The following is a 23,125-nucleotide window of genomic DNA, read 5'->3' as shown; positions in this document are numbered from 1 at the left end:
ATTCATCTGTTGATGGACACTTAGCTACTCTGGATAATGCTGCAGTGAACATTAGAGTACAAGTATCTCTTTAAGATAGTGATTAATTTCCTTCAGATATATACCCAGAAGTGGAATTGATAGATCATATGGTGTTTCTGTTTGTAATTTTTTGAGGAATACTCTACTGTTTTTCATAGTGACTATACAAATATACTTTCCCACCAATAATCTACCAAGTTTCACTTTTCTCTCTACATCCTGCCAATATTATTTCCTGGTTTTTAGGGTTCCTTTTTTGTTTGTTTTTGGTAATAACCGTCCTAACAGGTATCAGGTAGTATGTCATTGTGGTTTTGATTTGTATATCCCTGATGTTTAGTGATGTTGAACATCTTTTCCTATATCTGCTGGCCATTTGTATCTGTCCTTTGGTAAAATGTCTATTCAGGTGCTTTGCCTATTTTTAATTGAATTATTTGTATTTTTACCATTGCGCTGTAGGAGTTCCTACAACAATTTGGGAAACATAGAAGTTCACAATGCATTTTTAATATACAAGCATTGTCTTTAATCCCACCAGCCAAAGATAATCATTGGTTTTAATTTTGGTTTTGGTGTATTTGTGGTTATTTTATGAAAACAAATTGTAATACTTATACATACTTTTTATGTCATACTTTTTTCGTCATACTTTTTAATTTCTGTTTTTCCAAATCAACAGAAACTTGCAAATGAATTTATACTGGCTTTCCAAGTATTTAATTATGTAGCAATGATTTGCTTCGTGCGTGTGTGCTAAGTTATTTCAGTCATGTCCAACTCTTTGTGACCCTATGGACTGTAGACTTGCCCCTCTGTCCACAAGAATTCTCCAGGCAAGAATACTGGAGTAGGTTGCCATGCCCTCCTCCAGGGGATCTTCCTGACCCAGGGATCAAACCCACATCTCTTATGTCTCCTGCATTGGCAGACCAGTTCTTTACCACTAACGCCACCTGGGAAGCCTAAGGTGATTTGCTTCAGGTGACCTATTACTTAAATAGGTTTGTTCTACTATTTTACTATTATAGATAACACTGTAAAGAATATCTTTCCCTCTAATTGATTATTGTTTTCTATTAAATTTAGAGAAGTATAATTTTGGGGTCAAAGAATGTGTATTAAGGATTTTTATCCAAATTGCCAAATTGTCCTACATAGAGATTACATATGAGTATGTCCTTGTACCTTCAGCCTAGACAGTGTTGAATAGCATCATTCTTTTGAGTCTGAGCCAGACTGAGAGGTGAAAATATTTCATTTCTTTATATTAGTAGTGATACTGCACATTTTAAAATGTTCATTGACCATTTTAATAGGACTTCCTTGGTGGCTCAGTCATTTGTGAATTGCCTTTTCATGTACTTTGCCCATTTTCCTATTGGAGGTATTGACTTTTTTAGTTGTAAAAACTCTTGGTAGATGATAAAATCATTAGGCACCTGCATAGAGGAACAACCATATGAAGAGGTAGCAAGAAGACAGTCATCTGGAAGCCAAAAAAAAAAAAAAAAAAAAAAAAGCCTCAGAGGAATTCAACCCTGCTGGCACCTTAATCTTGGCTTTTTTGGCTTCCAGAACTTTTCTGAGATATGGGTGGAATATACTAAAGAACAGCCAACCATCTTGTACTATGAAACGGATTCCAGTGCTGTAGATGATACTGCTATTTGTCAGGATCCGTGTTGATTCCCTGTAGTAAATGCTCTGCTTATAAGGTCTTCATTCATTGCTTGTGAACTTACTGTGCCATCAAACAGATGGCCTCACCAGAAGTCCAGATAGTAACTATCCATAGACAAGAACCACTGTGAAAACTCAGAATGAAGAAAGTGGGTAAGCCTGAAGCATCCCCCCTGGACCTCAGAGACCAAGAAGCAGCACATTAGAAGGGTAAGAGGAGCAGCTACACACTGGCCACAAGACCACTCCCAGTAAGACTGAAGCATCCCCCTCTAGACTCCAGAGACCTAGAAGTGCTTCCACAGGCCAGCACAGTGCTATATGCAGCTCCCCGCGCCCCCCGCCCCCAGCCTGTGGTTTCTCCAGTACTAAGAAGGAGCCCAAATGGACATCTAGCTCCCCCAGCATTGTGGGACACTTCCACTTTGGTCTCACCGAACAAAGATTACTGGGGGAATCTGCAGGGCTTGACCACTGGGGAGCAAATAGAAAGGGGGAGTGTGGTGCTTCAGCACTCAGATCTTGTGGGATTGTGCTCCTGGCTACTATGGTGGCCAAGCAGAGATCCCAGGCAGCAGCTCTGCCCATATATGAAGTTGAGCTGTAGCCCCATCTGGTCAGGGAATTCAGTTGGCAGTTCTGTTGCTTAGGGTCCCCAGGCTGTACCGGCTATCGAGCTTATTTTACCATGCAACCTGGGCAAGAAAGCAGGTCATCATCCATGCCTTCTTACTCAGCATTGCCTTCATTTCTGACCATCCAGGAAGGTCAGCTGTGGAACCTAGGGAGCTACAAAGTCCAAACTACAGCCCTGTTCAGGCAAGGAGTCAAGCCAGCAACCATGTCCAACTGTTGAGCTCAGCCTCTGACCCCACATAACCAGAAAGACTGAACAATAACCTTGGGAAACCTTAGAACCCAGCTATGGTCCAACTCAACTACAGAGCATAGCCTGCAGCCCCACCCTATAATGGAACCCAGACAAAATTCTTCTCAACCAGAGAGACAGTTTCTAAACCCACCCATCTGTGAGATACAACGGGAGACCGCTCCCAACCAGAGAGGCCAGCCAGCAATCTTGCTCAATATGAGAGCACAGCCAGCAGCCTGATCAAGAAGCCCAGCCTATGGCAGAGCCTTTCAGAATATTGAGGAAAAAACTGCCAACCAAGAATGCTGTACTCAGCAATGCTGTCCTTCAGGAATGAAGGAGAAATAGACTTTCTCAAACAAAAAAAGCAGAGGAAATTCAAAACCACTAGACCTCCCTTACAAGAAATACTATAGGGCATTCTTCAGGTTTAAAGAAAAAGGTGATAATTAACAAGATAAAAACATATGGATGTGTAATACTCACTGGTAATGCTAACCATATAGTCAAAATCAAATCTCTGGTATTATAATGGTGATACATAAAATTCACTTACAAGCTAGTTTGAAAGTTAAAAATCAAATGTAGTAGATACAACCATAACCACAGAAATTTGTTATTGAATGAACACTATAAAATATGTGAACTGTAACATGAATAACCTGAAATATGAGGAAGGAGAAGTAAAAGTACAGTTGACTTTTAAACAGCACAGGTCTGAAATGTGCATGTCCACTTACATGCAAGTTTTTTTTTAAATAAATACTACCATAGTACTGCACAATCTGTAGTTGGTTGAGTCTGCAGGTGCAGAACCAAGGATATGGAGTGCCAATGATGGGACTTGAGCATCTGTGAATTTTGGTATCCACAGCAGGTCCTGGGACCAGTCCCCACAGATACTGAGGGACAACTGCATAAATTTTCTGTATGCTGTCAAACTTATCAACTTAATACAGAATGTAATATGCACCACAATTTCCTTATCCATTCATCTGCCAATGGACATCTAGGTTGCGTCCATGTCCTAACTATTGTAAACAGTGTTGCAGTGAACATTGGAGTACATGTGTCTCTTTCAAGGCATCAAAAGAGACACAGATGTAGAGAACAGACTTTTGGGCTACATGGGAGAAGGTGAGGGTGGGATGATATGAGACAATAGCATTGAAACATGTATATTACTATATGTAAAGTAGATGACCAGTGCAAGTTTGATACATGAAGCAGGGCACTCAAAGTCAGTGCTCTGGGACAACCCAGAGGGATGGGGTGGGGAAGGATGTGGGAGGGGAGTTCAGGATGGGGGTACACATGTGTACCTGTGGCTGATTCATGTCAATGTATGGCAAAAACCACCACAATACTGTAAAGTAATTATTCTCCAATTAAAATTAACTAATTAAAAAAACAGAATCCAATAAATATATTTCACAAAGAAAAACCTATAGTAGATACACTTAGAATAAAGAAGTCAAAGCATGCTGTCCCAAAAAGTCATCAGGTCACAAAAGAAGACAGCAAGAGAGGGAACACAGGTCAAGGGAGCTAAAAAACAGAAAATAATTAGTGAAATATCAATAGTAAGTCCTTAGCGACCAGTAATTACTTTAAGGGTGAATGGATTAAATTCTCCAGTCAAAAGACACAGAGTGGCTGAAGGATAAAAACAATATCCAACAACATACTGACTGTAAGAGACTCATTTTAGCTTTAAAGACACAAAGACTAAGAGCAAAGGGGCGTGAGTATTTCAAAGAAATGGTAACCAGAAGGAAGGAAGGATAGCTATATTTATATCAACAAAAATAGATTTTAGGCTAAAAATGGTTAAAAGAGACAAAGAAGATCATTATATAATGATAGAGGGGTCAATCCACCAAAGATATGACAGTAATTATTTATGCATCCAGCCCCTAAATATATAAAACTGATACTAACAGAACTAAATGGAGAACAACAATACAGTAATACATGGGGATGTTAGTACCCCACTCTCAACAATAAATTCCTGGAGAAGGAAGTGACAACCCACTCCAGTATTCTTGCCTGGGAAATCCCATGAACAAGGAGCCAGGCAGGCTACAGTCCATGAGGCTGCAAAAGAGTCAGACATGACTTAGCAACTAAACAGCAACAAGAAACACCAAACAATAATAGATAGATCTTTCAGACAGGAAATCAATAAGGAAACAGCAGATTTAAACAGCACTTAGGCCAAAAGGACCTAACAGACATATATAGAGCACTCCATCCAACAGCAGCAAAATATATATTACTCTCAAACACACATGGAGCATTTTCAAGGATGAATCCTATGTTATGCCACAAAAGAAATCGCAACAATCCAAAAACATAGAAATTGTATCAAGTATCTTCTCTGATACTGGATATAGTGGTGTGAAACTAGAAAACAGTAACTTTTTGTAGTTAATACACAAATCATCACATTGTATACCTTAAACAATGTGTATATTAACTATATCTCAATAAGCCTGAAGAATAAAGCATTAACCTTATCTTATAGGTTTCAAATGCTCTTTTGGTTTGTCATTATTCCCTTCAAAAATATTTAAATTTTCTATGAGTTAATGTAGTGTATCAACCTACACCTTACAAAATTATCAATACCTATGTACCAACTTGACATCATTTTTCAGTAACATAACATTTTTCCATATTGTCTTAGAACTTTTTTCATATTGGTAAGAAACCAAATGTTGCAGGTACAGCTAACTCTCCATCTACATTCCTTTCCCTTACACAGTGATTTATCCCTTGAGAGAGAGTTAGAGTATGTGTATATAGTTCTCATGCATCTTTTTATATTATTTTATATATGTATGTGTAATATATATGTGTAGTATATATATATTTCTATATATTCATATAATAAATATCCATAAACATTTCTGTTTTGTATGTATTTAAGATTTACATAAATACTATCATACAATTCTTTCAATTTCTATTTTCACATGTTGAGATTTATTTATGTTGATTCATATAATTCTGATTAATTCATTTTAACTGCTCTACATATTTTTTTAAATGAATAAATTCCCAGTTTGTACACCTATTTGAGGGCAGTAGTTTCTATTTTTTCACTATTTCAAGCAATGATACAGTGAATATCCTTGTAGAAACTTCTTTTGTACCTATACACGAGTTTCTCAAGTGCATATGCCTACAGTAAGAATTTTGAATCCTATGATAAATCCATGTTCAACTTTACCAAGTAACATCAAATTGTTCTTCAAAGAGTACATTTCCCATTGGTAAAGGATAGGAGTCCCATTTTTTCATATCTTTATCAGTGTTTTATGTTAACATACTTAGTGATTTTTATCAGTCTAATATTCGTGAAATGGTATTTTGTGTTGTGTTAATTTTTTTATTGTATTTATAACTAGTAAGTTTGCATGCATCTATTTTTAAAATACTGCCATTATTACTACTAGTAACAATAAAACTAATAATAAAATATGTTAAGTTCTTTGCATGTATTAACTTATCAGTCACTTATCACAAGAACCTTCTACTAACACTGTTATATCAAAAAGAAAACAGAATAAGAAGGTAATTTGCCCAAGGTCATCCAATAACTTGTGGGACTAGGGTTCAATGTGTCAATATGTCATTTTCCTTTATTATAAGATAATAGGGCTGGTGGTCATCATTTCATATTTCCCAATTTTAAAACTGGGAGATGCTCAGTAACCAGATGAATATATTTCCTAACTTAAAAAGAGAAAGGGAACATTATTTTATACTTTGTAAATAGTAAACTTAAAAGAGTCTACCAACATGAATTATTATTAATCAGATTCTCCTTCCTTTTACAAAAGAAGTGTATTAGTAAATGAACAGTGATAGGGATTTTAGTGCAGTTACAAGCAGAAGCATCAGTTCCTTTGCACATATCCCTGAAAGATGTGTTGATTTTCAGAACTGCTGTATTCAGAATCCTTCACTTTTCATATATGTGAATGCAGTAGCACTGAATTGGTATAAAATCTCTTAAGCTAAGGCTGATTTATCTACAAGGTACTTTATAGTCTTCAAATATTTTCAATTATTTCTGATTTGTGGACTGAGAGCTACTATTGTTGATCTGAGTTAATAAACAGTTCTAGAAAACTGTTTAATAGACTGAAAAGATGAGAGTAACTTCTGAAGTGATACTGTCAACTCTAAGAACTGGTACTTTTCATAACAGAGGGCAATTGGATTCTTGCTGCTTGTTGTACTCTTAATGGTGATAAGGTTTTAAAAAGTAGAGAATCTACGGTGGCATTGGAAGTTTAGGTTATAACAAGAGTGCCTGGGTAGCATCATCCTGAATCCTTGCATTCTAGTGAATTTAGCTCCTAGTACTTTAAGAAGTATTCCTTTTCAAGAGTATGGAGATCCTTATAAATCTTTTTAGTTATTGTCAGACTCTAGACTGCTGAGAATGATCAGATAGTCACTTTCTTAAAGAAAATAGCATTAGAGTAGCCAACAGAAGTAAACAGAACCATTCATAGAAATAACTGATTATTCAGGGATAAATCTAAGGAGATAGTTGCTTAAGATATTGTACTCAAACCTGTGTTGTCTTTGCTTGTCAGAGAGGCCTAAGCCTGTGTTTATTAAAGTTTCTCTTTGAAGGTGAGGGCTTCCCTGGTGGCTCAGCCAGTAAAGAATCTGCCTGCAATGCGAGAGAACTGGGTTCGATCCCTGCGTTGGGAAGATGCCTGGAGAGGGGAACAACTGCTCACTCCATTGTTCTGGCCTGGAGAATTCCATGGACAGAGGAGCCTGGGAGGCTACCATCCATGGGGTCCCAGAGTTGGACATGACTGAGCAACTTTCACTTTCACTTTTTGAAGGGAAAGATGTTACCAGGCTACGCACATTGGTAACACATATTTGTCCCCACATCTAGCTACGTGGTGAACATCGGTCTGATCGACAAGCTTTGTGGCTGCTTCCTCTCGGTGCAAGGCCCAGTGGATGAGAATCCCAAGATGGCTACGTTTCTGCAGCATGCCGCAGGACTCTTACGGGGAATGTGCACGCTTTGCTTTGCTGTCACCGGAAGGTAAGGCTTCTACTCGATGTCACTCTAGACTGAACTTTTGAAACATCTCTTGGAATTTGCTCATTCTGGAGTCGTTTCATAGGGATGTACATGGTCATCTTGGCCTCTTTTCCTGTTTGTGCTACGTCTGTCCTTACTGGCTTCCCATACTGAGACTTGTCTAATGTTTCTCATTTTTCCCTGGCTACAAGCTCCTACCGGAGCCTGTTTTTCTTGTTGGTGTCATTAACTTATCTATAATTTCTATAAGAGACCATCCAGTCCCACTTCCACCGAGATTCAGGGAATCAAGTGATTTACCTTGAGTCAGGAGGTCAGTAACAAAGCCTAGACCAATCAAGTCAGATCCTCAGCGTAACATGCACAGCCTCACAGTGCCCTGACCATCACATGCTTTCAGTTACAGCCTGCTGGGTTCTTTATTTTCCCCTTTGTTCCTTCTTCCAGGGTATCTCTATGAATAAGAGAGGAGCCATCCAAAAACAATAACTCCGTGAAGTCACTCGTGCCCCGTGGGCATGATTATAGCCAGTGTATCAGGAACTACTAATAGCCTGGTTGGCTGTCTAAACTCCCCACCCCATCCTGTGGACTGTCCTCAAAAGCAGTAATTTTCTAAGAGAGACAGTAACCACCTCGTGTTCTTTCCTCTTCCTCCCTACAAAGTTCATAATTGTTTGCAAGAGTGACTCAGTGTTTCTGACAGAAATATGACATTTCCCTCAGACATATTGAGGATATTCAGTAAAATAATTTTCTTACAATTAAAGTCTAAACAGCACTGCATGCCAATTATATATATATATATATATGCTGTGCAGTGCTTAGTTGCTCAGTCATATTTGACTCTTTGTGACCCCATGGACTGCAGCCTGCCATGCTCCTCTTTGTCCATAGGGGTTCTCCAGGCAAGAATACTGGAGTAGGTTGCCATGCCTTCCTCCAAGGGAATCTTCCCAACCCAGGGATCGAACCCAAGTCTCCCACGTTGCAGGGAGATTCTTTACCCTCTGAGCCACCAGGGAAGCCCAAGAATACTGAAGTGAATAGCCTATCCTTTCTCCAGGGGATCTTCCTTACCCAAGAATCAAACCGGGGTCTCTAGCTGAGCTACCAGAGAAGCCCATATATCTGTGTGTATGCATATATATATATATATGTAGGGATTTATCAAGAAAGAAACTATTTGAAGCTAATTAAGTCTAATTACTTAAAGAAATCTTGTCCAGCCATATTCAGTGTACCACAGTGCTAATGTCTCTTTTCAAAATATTTTAAAAGAGAATTTGTTTTCAGAAATTAACTTTCTCAACATTTGTTGGTCTGTTCTACATAGGACCTTGATAGCCACCTAGTCTTTATTCTTACCCAGTCCCTCCAGCCCCAGTCACATTTCTAGGAAGATTAAGACTGTCTGAGTATCAAGGAAGTCAAGCATGGCCTTTAGTCACTATTACACTTGATCTGTTCCCTCTAGAAATGTAGCCAGTGTCTACCTTCCAAGGATTTGATGAGAACTCAGGAAGGGGCTATTTGTAGGTCAGTGACGTAGGTAAGTTCTGGTAGCAACAGTAACAGGGATCCATCCAGGGCATTGGCCCCTGCCAGTTTAGAGGCCGCCATGCTGCCCAATTCACTCTGTGCAGTAGCCTGGCCACTCCCTGGGAGGGATCATCTCACCCAGAAGACCCTTCCAACACTGGCTCTTTCATGTACACACCATTATAAACCTGCCAGCATCTCAAGTATTTGTCCTCTGTACTCTTCCCTTGAATCCAAATGAATATCACACACATAAACATTTCCATATATGGTTGTTGTATAGTTTGTGGGCATCAGCGTTCCCTTAACACATGGACTTAGTCACTTGAAATCTGTGGGACTTGAAAGAAGCTTAAAGGTCATTCATAGCTACTCATAGGGAAAGCAGCTGAGCCAAAATAATTTGAATTAGGACTCAAGGTTCCTCCTCTGGTGTTCCCTCTTATACACATGCCTTCATAGTATTCAGAATATGGGAGCATGCATTTTGTTTCTTTGAAGACTTTATCAATTACATATATGGAGGACAGCGTCCTCTTCTTTTTAACACACACAAACATGTCCTTGTCTAGTAGACATTGACTGAACATCTGCCCTGGGCCAGACTTCAAGCTAAGTACTGAAGCTCCTCAGGGAGCCCAGAGTCTGTCAGAGGGTCAGACTTGTGAATTAATAGCTACAATGTAATAGCTGCAGCAGAAGAGAGGGTGCACAGAAAAGGAAATAAAGCACTTCCAGAGGAGGTCAAGAAGGGCTTCAGTGACCTAAATCGTAAAGGATCCAGAAGACAAGCGGAGTAAAGAACTCATTTGGGAGAAAGGGCATAAGGATACTGCATGATATAGCAGGTGTTACTGGCACCTGAGGCCTATTAGGTGGTCACCTGCCAGTGACTTTCTGTATTTCACTACCTGGGGATATTCTCTGGACAAGTAGCTGTTTGCTAGAAGTTACAGGAGAATTAACACCCAGGAGTCACTCTCCAACAATAAATTGGTGGATAACATCCCAGCTGCACTAACCCTCAATGGGACAATCCTGAAGTATGTTCCTTACAGTCTCTCCAAGGGGCCCCTTGAGTGATAACCTGTTCATTAACACACACTTGATTGATTTTTCTCCCTGCCATCTTTCCTTCTCTACTTCCTTCCAGGTAAACATCACACAACCGTATCTTTGTTTCAGAGTCTGTTTGGGGGACAGCCCAAACTGAGAGTTATGGATATAGAAGACATTGTCTCATGTTCAGTTTGATGTGGTTTATAATAGGGTGACTGTGAAGGGTGGCAGGAGCTTTGACATTCAGTGAGCTTCATAAATGTTCACATTTCCGTTATAGGATGATCACTCCTAAAAAGTATAGAAATGGCTGGAATGGCTTGAGTTTAGTAGGCTTGAGCCCACTAGAAGGAGTAGGCTTTTTTAAAAAGTTTATTTATTTTAATTGAATGCTAATTAATATACAATATTGTAGTGGTTTTTACCATACACTGACATGAATCAGCCATGGGTATACATGTGTTCACCATTCTGAACCCCCCTCCCACCTTCCTTCCCCATCCCATCCTTCAAGGTCATCCCAGTGCACCAGCCCTGAGCACCCTGTCTCATGCATCGAACCTGGACTGGCGATCTGTTTCACATATGATCATATGTTTCACATATGATATATACATGTTTCAATGCTATTCTCTCAAATCATCCCACCCTCACCTTCAGTTCAGTTCAGTTCAGTCACTCAGTCATGTCCGGCTCTTTGTGCCCCCATGAATCGCAGCACTCCAGGCCTCCCTGTCCATCACAAACTCCCAGAGTTTACTCAAACTCATGCCCATCGAGTTGGTGATGCCATCCAGCCATCTCATCCTCTGTTGTCCCCTTCTCCTCCTGCCCCCAATCCCTCCCAGCATCAGGGTCTTTTCCAACGAGTCAACTCTTTGCATGAGGTGGCCAAAGTATTGGAGTTTCAGCTTCAGCATCAGTCCTTCCAGTGAACACCCAGGACTGATCTCCTTTAGGATGAGCTGGTTGGATCTCCTTGCAGTCCAGGGGACTCTCAAGAGTCTTCTCCAACACCATAGTTCCTTAGGAGTAGGCTTTTTAAATATCGAGGACCTGTGGAGACAGTGAAAACAGAGAGGAACAGATACAGTGAGGACACAGAATAAATGTAAGTGAGATGACATAGAGCTTAATAATATGGGAGGATAAAAGGAAATGAGGAATCCAGAATGACTTGCAGGTTTCTGATGAAATTTTTGAGCAGTAGATGAGATGTTCTCCAAATTATAGGATATACACCACCATGTTCCATGATTCTAGACATGCCTAGGATTATCCAAGCAGACCAAAGTGTGAGTGTGTGTGCATGTGTGCATGTAGGTGTGTGTGTATGAAGTTTATATATAAAACGATAGTCCATATGTGTGTGTCTGTGTGTGTATGGGCTTCCCAGGTGACACTAGAGGTGAAGAACCTGCCTGCCAGTGCAGGAGACACAGGAGATGAGGGTTCAATCCCTGGGTCAGGAAGATCCCCTGAAGGGGAGGGCATGGCAATCCTTTCCAGTATTCTTGCCTGAAAAATCCCATGGACAGAGGAGCTTGGCAGACTATAGTCCATGGGGTCGCAAAGAGTCCAACACAGCTGAAGCAACTTAGCATGTGTGTTGTGTGTATACTCATAAAATGAAGTATAATTATTTATATGTACACATTCAACTGGATTTTAAATGTCAGTGATTAACCCTTAGTAGTTTGTTGTTGTTGTTCAGTCACTAAGTCATGTCTGACTCTGCAACCCCATGAACTGCAGCACGCTAGGCTTCCCTGTCCTTCACTATCTCCCTGAGTTTGCTCAAACTCATGTCCATTGAGTCAGTGACACCATCCAACCATCTCATCCTCTGTCACTCCCTTCTTTTTTGGCCTTAAATCTTTCCCAGCATCAGGGACTTTTCCAATGAATTAGCTCTTCGCATCAGATGACCGAAGTATTGAGGCTTCAGCTTCAGCACCAGTTCTTCCACTGAAATTCCAGGTTTATTTCCTGTAGGGTTGACTAGTTTGATCTCCTTGCTGTCCAAGGGACTCTCAAGAGTCTTCTCCAGCACCACAGTTTGAAAGCATCAATTCTTTGGCACTCAACCTTCTTTAGGGTCCAACTCCCACATCCATACATGACTACTGGAAAAACTATAGCTTTGACTATATGGACCTTTGTCAGCAAAGTGATGTTTCTAGTAGTTTTTAAGAATTCTTAATCTATTTTTTCCCAGTATAATTTCCTTCCCCAACCTCAGTTACTCAGCAGATTTCTATTAGTAGGCCTTCTTATGAAAGTAGGTCCAAGTAGTTCCCTGGCTCAATTTACCTAAGAAATTCTTAGCAGTATCAGTATAACCTGCTTCTGAGACAGAGAGAATGGTCCGTCACTGCTTTTCTTCCTCTTGTCTTTCCGTCTTCCAGCATTTCCTGAGCACTGCCAAGCTATAGGAACACAGGGAGTTTTCCTATCTCTTCTGATTTGTTTACCTCTAATAGTTACAGACCATTTTGTACTACTTCCATATCTTCATAGAAATTGTATTTCTGAATTGTCAACTACAGTGGCCTGTTGAAAGCACTTCAACAGGGTTTCGGCACCAGGTCATAGCTGTGCCTGGGGAGAAAGGTAGCTTGGCGGTTGTTCTGTTGGAGTAATTCACATAATTCTTGTTTGGGCTGCGTGGAGAAGCCAGCCAGAGCCAGAGTGTCGAGCAAGGCTTTTCCTCAAAGCCCTTTTGTGACCAACAGGAATAAGAGACAAAGGGAAGCCAGAGAAGCCTTCAGAAATTGCCTCTTGTGAACTGGCAGACCTGAGATAATTAGGGACACTGATGGATCGCACAGGGGTTTGAGTAAACACTCTGCAGTCTGCCAGTGGCTGGCCTTTGTGGTGGTGATTGTAGCAGGTCTGCCTTTGCTCTCCCCTCCCATTGTGCCCTTAATCTTCTAATTTTTTCCTAGGCTTTGTGAAAGACAATTTAGGTGTCAGAATGTACTCTGTTAATCTCTGCTTCGGTGTGGGTAGGGGAAGCACTAACTGATTATTTTTGTACCAGGCTTGGTTTTAGACAATAACTTGCGTTTCTTTAGTGAAAATTGAAATTGCAATCTTCAGGTGAAAAGGATTGATTTTATATTAGGAATATGTCAGAATTTTAATATGGGAATTTTTCACCAGCTATAATTCTTGATCACTGCAACAGACTTCAACAATCTGTAATACAACTTTTTGAAATGCCTGTTTTTTCTTTACTGTTGTCAGTTTTCCATTCTTGGGCCTACAAGAAGTAAAGAAAAGAGGAAAGTTTTCAAATCTTGGGGCAATGACTCAACTGCCATAATTGGCTGAGGCTCCCTGCAGCGCCCTTAAGGTGCTCCTTAGCTGAACTAATGGGATCAGAACCATAATGAGTAATTACACGTTGCAACCAACACAGATCTTTCACTTAGTCAGCAATCATTTCTAAATTCATAACTATGCAAAGTAGTATAGCAGGTGGGCCAAGAAGTAGTGGGATTCAAAGCGAAAGAGTTTACAGTCTTTATGACTGCACAGATGAAAGAGAGAAACTTGTAAAAACTAGCTAATTATGATTGGTTGGAAAATACTGTTCTGAATTCTACAATATTTTTGCACAAAAAGAAGTCTGTTAATATGTGTATTTGTTGTTTTCCACTCTTACATCTGTAAACAACACTGACGAAATAGATTCTAGCCAAGGTCCCTAGAAACCTGGGTCTTAAAAAGATAAGAATGATTCGTAATTTAGCCCATTAATTATGTGGATATAAATGAGTGCTTCTCAAGTGTTTAAGGGTGCTTGAAAACCATTTGTTCGAGCAAAGGTAAACTTTAACTCTGCCTGCCTGAATTATTCATTCATTCATTAGACAAATATTTATATAGTGCTTGCTCTGTGCCAGGCCCTGTGCTAGACTTGGGAGAAAACAAAAATGACTCAGACATTGATCATATCCTCAAGGAGCCGGTAAGCTAGTAAAGAAGAGGTGTATACAAATAACCGTGGTATAAGGTAGAGAGCAATACAGAAGATAGACGATAACATAGAGAAAGCACTCAGCATGCTGCTTGGCACATAGTAATTGCTTGATAAATATTGGATTATCATGTCATCATTGACAGAGTTCAGAGGAGGGAGAGACCACTCTTAGTTGCAGGAATCAGCTGTTTTCAAGAGCAACAAAAATTTAATCTGGGCCTTGAAAGATAAAAGGGTTGGAACATTTAGAGTTGGGAAAAACATAGACAAAGAAAATAGCATAAGCAAAAACATCAAAGCAAAAAAATATGAAGAATGAACAGAGTACATGCTTTAGCTGGATTTTTAGATGTCTGCAGTGGTGATTTTAGTACCTCCCAGGCTGTTACAATGTTCAAGTGAGATAATAAATATAAAAATACTGTGTGATATATAAAATGACCTGCTGAATGTGGTGGTGACAGTGGTGTCATTAAAATCCTTTGATCAGGGGATTTCCCTGGTGGTCCAGTGGTTAAGACTCCACATTCCCAATGCAGGGGGCCAAAGTTTGATCCCTGGTCAGGAAACTATTAATAGATCCCATATGCCACAACTAAGAGTTCACAACTAGGACTTCCCTGGTAGCTCAGTCAGAAAAGAATCTGCCCACAATGTGGGAGACCTGGGTTCGATCCCTGGGTTGGAAAGATCCCCTGGAGAAGGATCTCCCCTGGAGAATGGCAACCCCACTCTGGTATTCTTGCCTTGGAGAATCCCACAGACAGAGGAGCCTGGTGGGCTACAGTGCATAGGGTCACAAAGAATCAGACGCAACTGAGCGACTAACACAACAGAACACAAGAGTTCACGTGCTATAGCTAAAAATCCCACATGCCGCCAAGTAAATAAATAAATAGTTTTTAAAAGCCTTTAATTAGGGCAGTGACATACTAAGGACCACATTTTGGAAGTTATCATGTGAAAATGTATGGGAGAGGTTACAGAAAGACCATTAACACTCATCTGGGCAAGAGACAAAAGGAATGGAAAAGAAGAATCTTTTTCAATCCCCTCATAGTTTCTCTTTTTAGGTATGGTATCACCAGTGTCCCAGGCATCAGACTCCAGATGTCACCTCTGTCTCATGTGTCTTCCTTGTAACCCAGATCTAACCTGCTGTCACGTTCCACTGACTGGAAGGAACCTTACTGTCAACTGAGCCCATTCTTTGGTTCAAATTTGTATCTCTTCAATAACCTTCCTCAGTTTATATTCGAGTATCTTCATTGACAGGGAACTGGGGGAGCCTATTCAGTCCTTGTTCAGTTTTAGTGCTGTTAAAGCTTCTCCTTATACCAAGCTGTAATCCGCCCCCCCAATGCTGCCCACTAGTACTAGTCTTGCTTACTACTCGGCAGCATCCAGACCATTCTAACCCCACTCTTCTCCCATCTCACCCTGCCACACACTCTCTCTCCTTTGTTTTTCTTCTTGTTCCAGTCACTGTGGCTATGTAACAGATTACCCCAAAATTTACTCACATGAGACAACAGTCTATTCATCTCACAGATTCTGTGTGTCAGGAATTCCATCAGACACAGGGAGAATGACTTTCTTTGTTTCACAGTGTCTGGGCCTCAGTTGGAAGACCTGAAGGCTGGAGGTTGAAATCATCTTTGTACTTGTTCACACATGTCTGTTCTCACCTGCACCCTTTCTTCTCTGCACTCTCATGCTCACTGTTTGTTGGGGACCTTTCCATTTGGTCTCTCTGCACAGGCTAACTTGGGCTTCCTCACAGCATGGTGACAGGTTCGAAGGAGGAGCACCTTGACAAAGGAGAGAGCCAAGTAGAAACCATGTCATGTTTTATGACCTAGGTCAGGGTTCATGCAGTATCCCACCACTGAATTCTCTTCAGCAAAGCACCAACAGAGTCCCACCCAGCTTCAAAGGGAAGAGAAATAGACTTCATCTCTTTGTGGGGAATATAAAGTTTCTAGAAGAGCATATGATACCAGAAATACTGCTGTGGCCATGTTTGAAAATTACAGTCTGCCACATTCTGGCCTGCCCTAGAGATCAATGTTTTCCCAGTATCCTGTTCTCATCTGTATTCTTTCCTCCTTGCACTCTCATGCTTGCTGTTATCACCCTTCTCTTGGTATCTTTAGCTGCTGCCCTCAGAAAAAAAAGGCTTGTTCGTATTGGGAGATGGGAAATGAAGTAAATGCAATAGGATTAAGCAAGTGGAACTAAAGGAAATAACATTTGTTGAACACCATTTACGTGCCCCAGATGAAGGGCACTTCATGAGTTATCTCCCAGCAATCCTCACACTGTCCAGGGGGTCATTACAGCCTCTAGACTTGTAAGGAAGAGTGACTGTCCTCATCCTTCAAGTTTGGAAAGTGAGAAGAATACAGGAATGTCTGGACTGTCTCTATATTCACAATTAAGCAAATGTTTGTAGAGAGATTTCTAAGAGATCTGTCCCAGCTGGTAATAAAGCCATAGTTGACTTGTAAGGGCAGAAGGATTATCGCGTCATTGCTGTGATTCACGCTGTGTGTCTACTGTGTGCTAGGCACTATCCCAGAAAAAGTGGGCTGTCTGGGCCTGACCCACAGGGCTAGCATTTAGGGGCAGCCTCTTCTGGCTACGACTCCCAGAGGTGATAGGATGTGATGAAGGAAGTCTGTCACTATGTATGCAGGCTCACCAGACTTAGCATAGCAAAATCTGTCTGGGATACACTTGCAGCTGAACCCACACTGATTCTAGGACTCTGGCGGTCAGGATCTCAAGAGGAAAATCCTTTTATAGAGTTGTGTTGAAGAGCATGGGTTTGGGAGTCAGAGAAATATGAGTGCTGGTCCTGCTCTCCTAGCTTTGTGACGGGTGACAGATTCTTTAGCTTCTCAATGCCTGTTTCCTCACATTATGAGCATGAATTTGCTAATTCTTCTTCAAAGAGTGGGACAAGGAATGGGGCAGACAGGGACTAAAATGTCTGTCAGCCTGAACTGCCCAAGGTAGCTTTTATATATATATTTATTATACCCCACTCTGTTCCAAAAAGATTTGAGTTGGGTTACAGAGTATGTGTGTCTTTTTATTTTTAAAAAAATGAAATAATTATAATAAAAGATAATAGGGAAAAGTAAATTAATCCAGAAGCAAGTAAAATTAAGACATAAACTGTATTCATAAACAAGGCCCTGATAGACATTTCCTCTTGGAATTCCTACTTGCAATTTCTTCCAGGAACTGATATTTAATATGTCAGATTCTAAGCTCATTGGCTTTCATCCAAAGTTGGCTTTTTTTCCTCCTGATTACCTTATGCTTCTCATGATTCTAGTCATATGAACAGATTTTTATGACCCCAAACCTTTATTATTTTTAACTTCTGTCTTTCAGAATCCAGTCCTACCCTATCTAATTAAATAAAAATAAAAAAATACTTGCTTCAGAAATGTGAGATGGCCCCTACTATTTATACCTATGACTTGATATCTGTCTACTTCCAATTCACTAGATCTTTGTCCTGAGTATGTCTTCAAATGAAAAGATTTCCTTAAGGAGAGAGACTAAATGACCTAGCAGCTCCCCTTTGGGCACCTAGCACCTGGGCTAGAAACAAAATAAGAAACTGGGAAATAGCCATTACTGACAGCGTTAGCAAATACCAGTGTGTACTAAGGACCTATGCCAGGGCTCCATTTCCTGTACCCACTCCTAACATATGAAGAAGAGTCGCCCGTGTCTCACGCTCTTCTCCCCCTAAGGCGAGAAGGAGACATCCAAGGCCTTCCTGCCTTCGGTATACCTCACTGAAGCCAGTTCTTTCCTTCTCTCTGTCTCTGTCTCTCTTCCATTGCTTTAGCAAATCTTTATTAATTGCTATTTACTTACCATTTATGTGCCAGACATTTGTCAAGGTGTTAGGGATCCAGTGGTGAACAAAAACTCCATGGAGCTTGCAGTCTAACAGGAGAAAAAGATGACAAACCAGTAAATGAATAAGATAATTTCAGCTAGTGATAGTGATATGAGAAAATAAAGCAGAGTAATACAGCAGAGTGACTTGGGTAGACAGAGTGATCAGGGGAGGCTTCTCTGGGAAGGTGATACTGAAGCTAAGCAAATAGAGTAGCTAAGCCTACTCTATAAAGACTTAAGGGAAGAGTATTCCAGTTGAGCAGAACAGGAAGTTGATGACTCCCAAACATCTGAAGTGGGTGTGTACCAGAAGCAGAGAAGGCAGTGTGCTGGAATGTGATGAGCAAGAATGTGCTAGGAGATGAAGTCAGAAAGTAAGGGCCAAGAGATGAGAACAGAGGGTGAAAGTTTGGCCTTTATTCCAAGTGTGGCAGGAAACCACTGGAGGATTTTAAGCAGAACAGCATGATCTGATTGTTTTAAAAGTAATAGATTTTATTCTGTGTAGAATGAATTATAGGGGAGAGAGTCGAAGCAGGAAAGATTGGTTAGGAGGGTACCACATCGTGCAACCCAGATATGACATTGTCCCCTCCCAGTTACTCACCCAGAAGAAGTAATTGCTTTCTTTTGGCAACACAGCAGAGCCTCTGACAGAGCTCCTTCAGCCTAACTGCCAAATACTAAAGATAAGAGAAGCCCAAAATGTCAGCTAAACTAGCCAAAATCAGCACAGGACCCTTTTGTGTTTACAGTCACTATGAGAACTGAAGATAGAGAGGTCAGAACTGTCCCGCGTGAGAAGCACTCTTGCACAACCCTAGCATGTAGTTCCAAGATCTAGGACCACATGCTGTTGTCTGTCGTCCAGAGCCTACCACCTTCTCACCTCATGGGCTCCGCCTGCCCTTCCTCCATTTATCTTTGGTTGCCCCCAGACTGTCCTGAGCTCATCACCATTTTAGTTTGAACTTTCTCGGGCCTCCATTCAGACCTCTGCCAGGGACCTGAGTTTCTTCTTAGGGGCCTCACCCTTTACCTTCCATTCTCGTTGGTGTCCTCCTGGTCTTCCTCTTACTCCAGCGTGTTTTAGTTTGTTGATCCCAAACCACAAGAATGGCTACCTCTTGTTTTCATCGTCTAGCACTTCTCTTCCCAAAAGGGTTTCCTTCTCAAAAGTTCCTGTTGGAATGAAATTGAAATTCATAACCAGGTGAAACTCTTTCCAAGTATAAACCAGTCTCCGCCTATCTAATATTCTCACTCTTTAGTTACCCATATATTTTCCCTCTTCTCTAACCAAATGTCCAGACAGTCTTATAGCGCTTACACATGTATCTTTTCCACTTTTAGTTTTCTCTTACTCTCATATCTCCAGTAAGTCATCCTCATTCCCTTCTTCAGGGCTCCAAATTAGAGCTACATTAAACAAATTATTTTCTCCCTGTAGCGTATACATAGTGTGTGGGAGAGGGAGGAGACTATAATTTTCAGAGTCACATCTGTTGTTAACAGTCCAGAACTGAACAGAATCTTAGACATCATCCTGTCCAATGCCCAGCCAAGTTTTGATGCCACAGCCCTCTGCTACTTCAGTGAATGTGTTCCTCTACTTATTGCAGAATAGTTAAGAAAGTAATGGGCTTATCAACAGCCCATTTAACTTTTGAGTGTTCTAATTGTTAGAAAATTTTCTGTAAGTTTAGTATCTACTTTTGGGTAACATCTCTCCTCTGGGATCATAAGTAACAGTGTAATACCTCTTCACTTTGAAGATAACCTTTTAGCCCCCAGTTCTGAAATAAATTTCCCAATTCCTTCAAATTTTCCTCAGATTATGTTGTTTCATATACTTTTCCCACCAGAAATCACTTTCCTTGGGAACTTTGTGATGCATCAGTGACCTGAACATGGTACTTAACCCAGTGCTAGAACTAGTACTTCCAGAGTGGTTGTTCAGTGCAGTGTAGCAGGTTAAACCTCTCTTGTTGCATATACTGTATTCCTGTTAGCTCAGTCAAAATTGAATTATATTCCTTGGTAACAGGCAAGATTGTTTCTTTATTTGAATAGGTATATAACTAATATGCTAAGTCTTTTTTCCCCCACTTACTGTTGAAAACTGTATTCCAGTCCCCTATCCCTCTTCCCATCCTAAATGTATGCAGTTAGTTTTTACAATCTAAAAATAGTATTTAAGTCATTTCTATAAATTTTACCTTAGTCCTCATTTTTAATTAAACTTTTTTATTTATTACTCCCTTCTCCTTGAAACTATCTTCACTTTGCTTCTAGAACATCACACTTCCTTGCTTTTCCTCCTACCCCACTGGTTTCTGCTTTTCAGTTTTCTTTGCTGATTTACTCTCATCTTCCCAACTTCTACATGTTGGAATACCCTACAGCTCAAGTCTCAGGCTAATTTATGTTCACTCACTAGATGAGCTGACTTTAAATACCATCTGTCTGTTGATGACTCCCAAATATCTCAAGCCCAGATCATTCCTCTGAATTCAGACTTGTATATTTATTCATTTATTCAACAAATGTCTACTGAGTGGCTACTCTATGTCAGATACTGTTCTAAGCCTTAGGGATAAGATATACAGAATTCCCTACCCTTGGAAAGCTCATTTATCCAACTTCCAATCCAGTACCTTCACTTATATGTTTAACAGGCACCTTGAATTTAGCATGTTTACAGCCAAGCTCCTCATTGTCCTCCCCAGACATTCCCTATCCACTGTCTTCCCTGCCTCTGTAGATAGCTGCCACATTCTTTCAGTGACAGGCTGAAAACCACTGAGCCACTTTTCACTCCTCTTTTTCTTATATTTATGCTCAATCTATCAGGATATCATTTTGCCTTTCCTTTCTGAAGATTTTCAGAATCTACTCACTTCTTACTACATCCATGGCTACCATCCTGGTTCATCCACCATGATTTCTCACTTAGATGATTGAAACAGTCTCATAATTGCCCTCTCTGCTTCTGCCTTGGCTTTTCTAAAAACTTTAACCAATTATCTCTAGTGATTATTTTTAAGCCAAAGTCATACTACATCACCCCTCTGCTCAAAACTTTACAATGACTTTGTGTCTCCTGCAAGTAAACCCTTATAATGTCCTTACAATGGTCTGCAAGCCCCTACCTGATCTTCTTCCTATTTCTTCTCTCACCTCTTCCACCATTGCTCTTCTGCTTGCTCAACCAGGTATAGCCACACTGGCCTTATTGCCGTTTCTTGAATATGTCACGCATGCTCCTGGCTCCAAGCCTTGGGACTTGATACTCCTCTCCCTAAAACACCCTTATTCCAGGTATCCACATGGCTTCCTTCCTCACTCCCTGTAGAATTCTGTTATGTAACACTTTAGGAAGGGCTTCCCCAACCACTCTGTATAAAATAGCATCACACGCACCCCCTAGATCTTCATTCCCTACATACCTGCTTCTCCATTATAGCACTTAGCACACCTGACATACTATATTTATTTGCTCATTGTATCTCCTGTACTAAAAGGTAAGCTTTATGAGAAAAAGAACATAGATTTTACTACTGAATCCTAGTGCCTATAAAAGTGCTTGCCACAAAATAGGTCCTCAAAATATTTGTTGCATAAGTGAATTATCAATGAATAGGCCCATTGTGGTAGGCAGAATAATGCCCCTCCAGAATATTCTACCCCAAAGCAAAATACACATTCTTCTCAAGTGTACATGTGATATTTACCCAGGTAGAATACATGTTAGGCCACTAATTAAGTCTCAGTAGACTGGACATCATACAAAATCTCTTCTCTGACCATAACAGCATGAAGTAAAAAATCAATAATAGAAATAAAACTGAAGACTCACAGATTTGTGGAAATTAAACAAAACACTCATAAACAACAAATGGTTTAAGGAATAAATCACAAGGGAGCTTTGAAAATACTTAAGAGAGGAATGAAAACAAAAACACAACATCTCAAAACTTAGAGCCTAAATCAACTGACAAAATGGCAACAGTGGCTGAATGGATACAAAAATAAAACCCACATATATACTGTTTACAAGAAACTCACTTCAGATCTAAAAATACACACAGACTGTAAGTGAGAAGTTGGATAAAGGTCTTCCATACAAATGGAAATCAAAAGATAAATGAGGTAGAAATACTCATATCAAACAAAATAGACTTTAAAACAGACTGTAATAAGAGAGAGAGGAATATTACACTGATCAAGGATCAATCCAAGAAGATACAAAAATTGTAAGTATATATGCATCAAACATAATGGCTCCTAAATACATAAAGCAAATATTAAAAGACATAAAAGGGAGCTTCCCTGATGGTCCATTGATTAAGAATTCACCTGCCAGGACAGAGGACATAGGTTCGATCCCTGGTCTGAGAAGATCCCATATGCCATGAGCAACTAAGGCCACGAACCACATCACTGAGCCTGTGTGCCACAAATGCTGAAACCCACATACCCTAGAGAACATGCTTCACAACAACAAAAAAAAGGCACCGAAATGAGAAGCCCATTCATTGCAACTAGAGAAATCCCTGTGCAGCGATGAAGACCCAGAGCAGCCAAAAATTTTAAAATAAATATAATAAAAATTAAAGACATATAGGGAGAAATTGACAATACCACAATAATAGTCGGAAACTTTAATATCCCACTTAGGTCGATGGACAGTTCATCCAGACCAAAAAATCAATAAGGAAACACTAGCTTTAAATGACACATAGACCATATGGGCTTAACAGATGTATTTATAAGAATCCATCCAAAAGCAGCAGAGTACACATTCTTTTAAAGTGCACATGGAACGTTCTCCAGGATAGATTGCCTGCTAGGCCATAAAATAAGTCTCAATATGGGACCTCAAATGGGACCTAATGAAAATTAAAAGCTTTTGCACAACAAAGGAAACTATAAGTAAGGTGAAAAG

General features: G+C 40.2%; 1 protein-coding gene across 2 annotated transcripts in view; it reads left to right on the top strand.

The window, feature by feature from the left end:
- The window catches only part of SCAPER (S-phase cyclin A associated protein in the ER), a 398,005-nt gene that overhangs the window by 326,058 nt on the left and 48,822 nt on the right, over positions 1 to 23,125 (top strand). For both annotated transcript variants that reach the window (XM_065906683.1, XM_065906682.1), the window contains exon 27: positions 7,506 to 7,661. In XM_065906683.1, the coding sequence (XP_065762755.1) occupies positions 7,506 to 7,661 (156 nt within the window). The remainder of the gene's footprint in view (positions 1 to 7,505; positions 7,662 to 23,125) is intronic.

Source organism: Muntiacus reevesi, chromosome 15 (genome assembly GCF_963930625.1).
Source record: "Muntiacus reevesi chromosome 15, mMunRee1.1, whole genome shotgun sequence".
NCBI lineage: Eukaryota > Metazoa > Chordata > Mammalia > Artiodactyla > Cervidae > Muntiacus > Muntiacus reevesi.
This window is presented reverse-complemented; position numbering and strand designations above follow the sequence as displayed.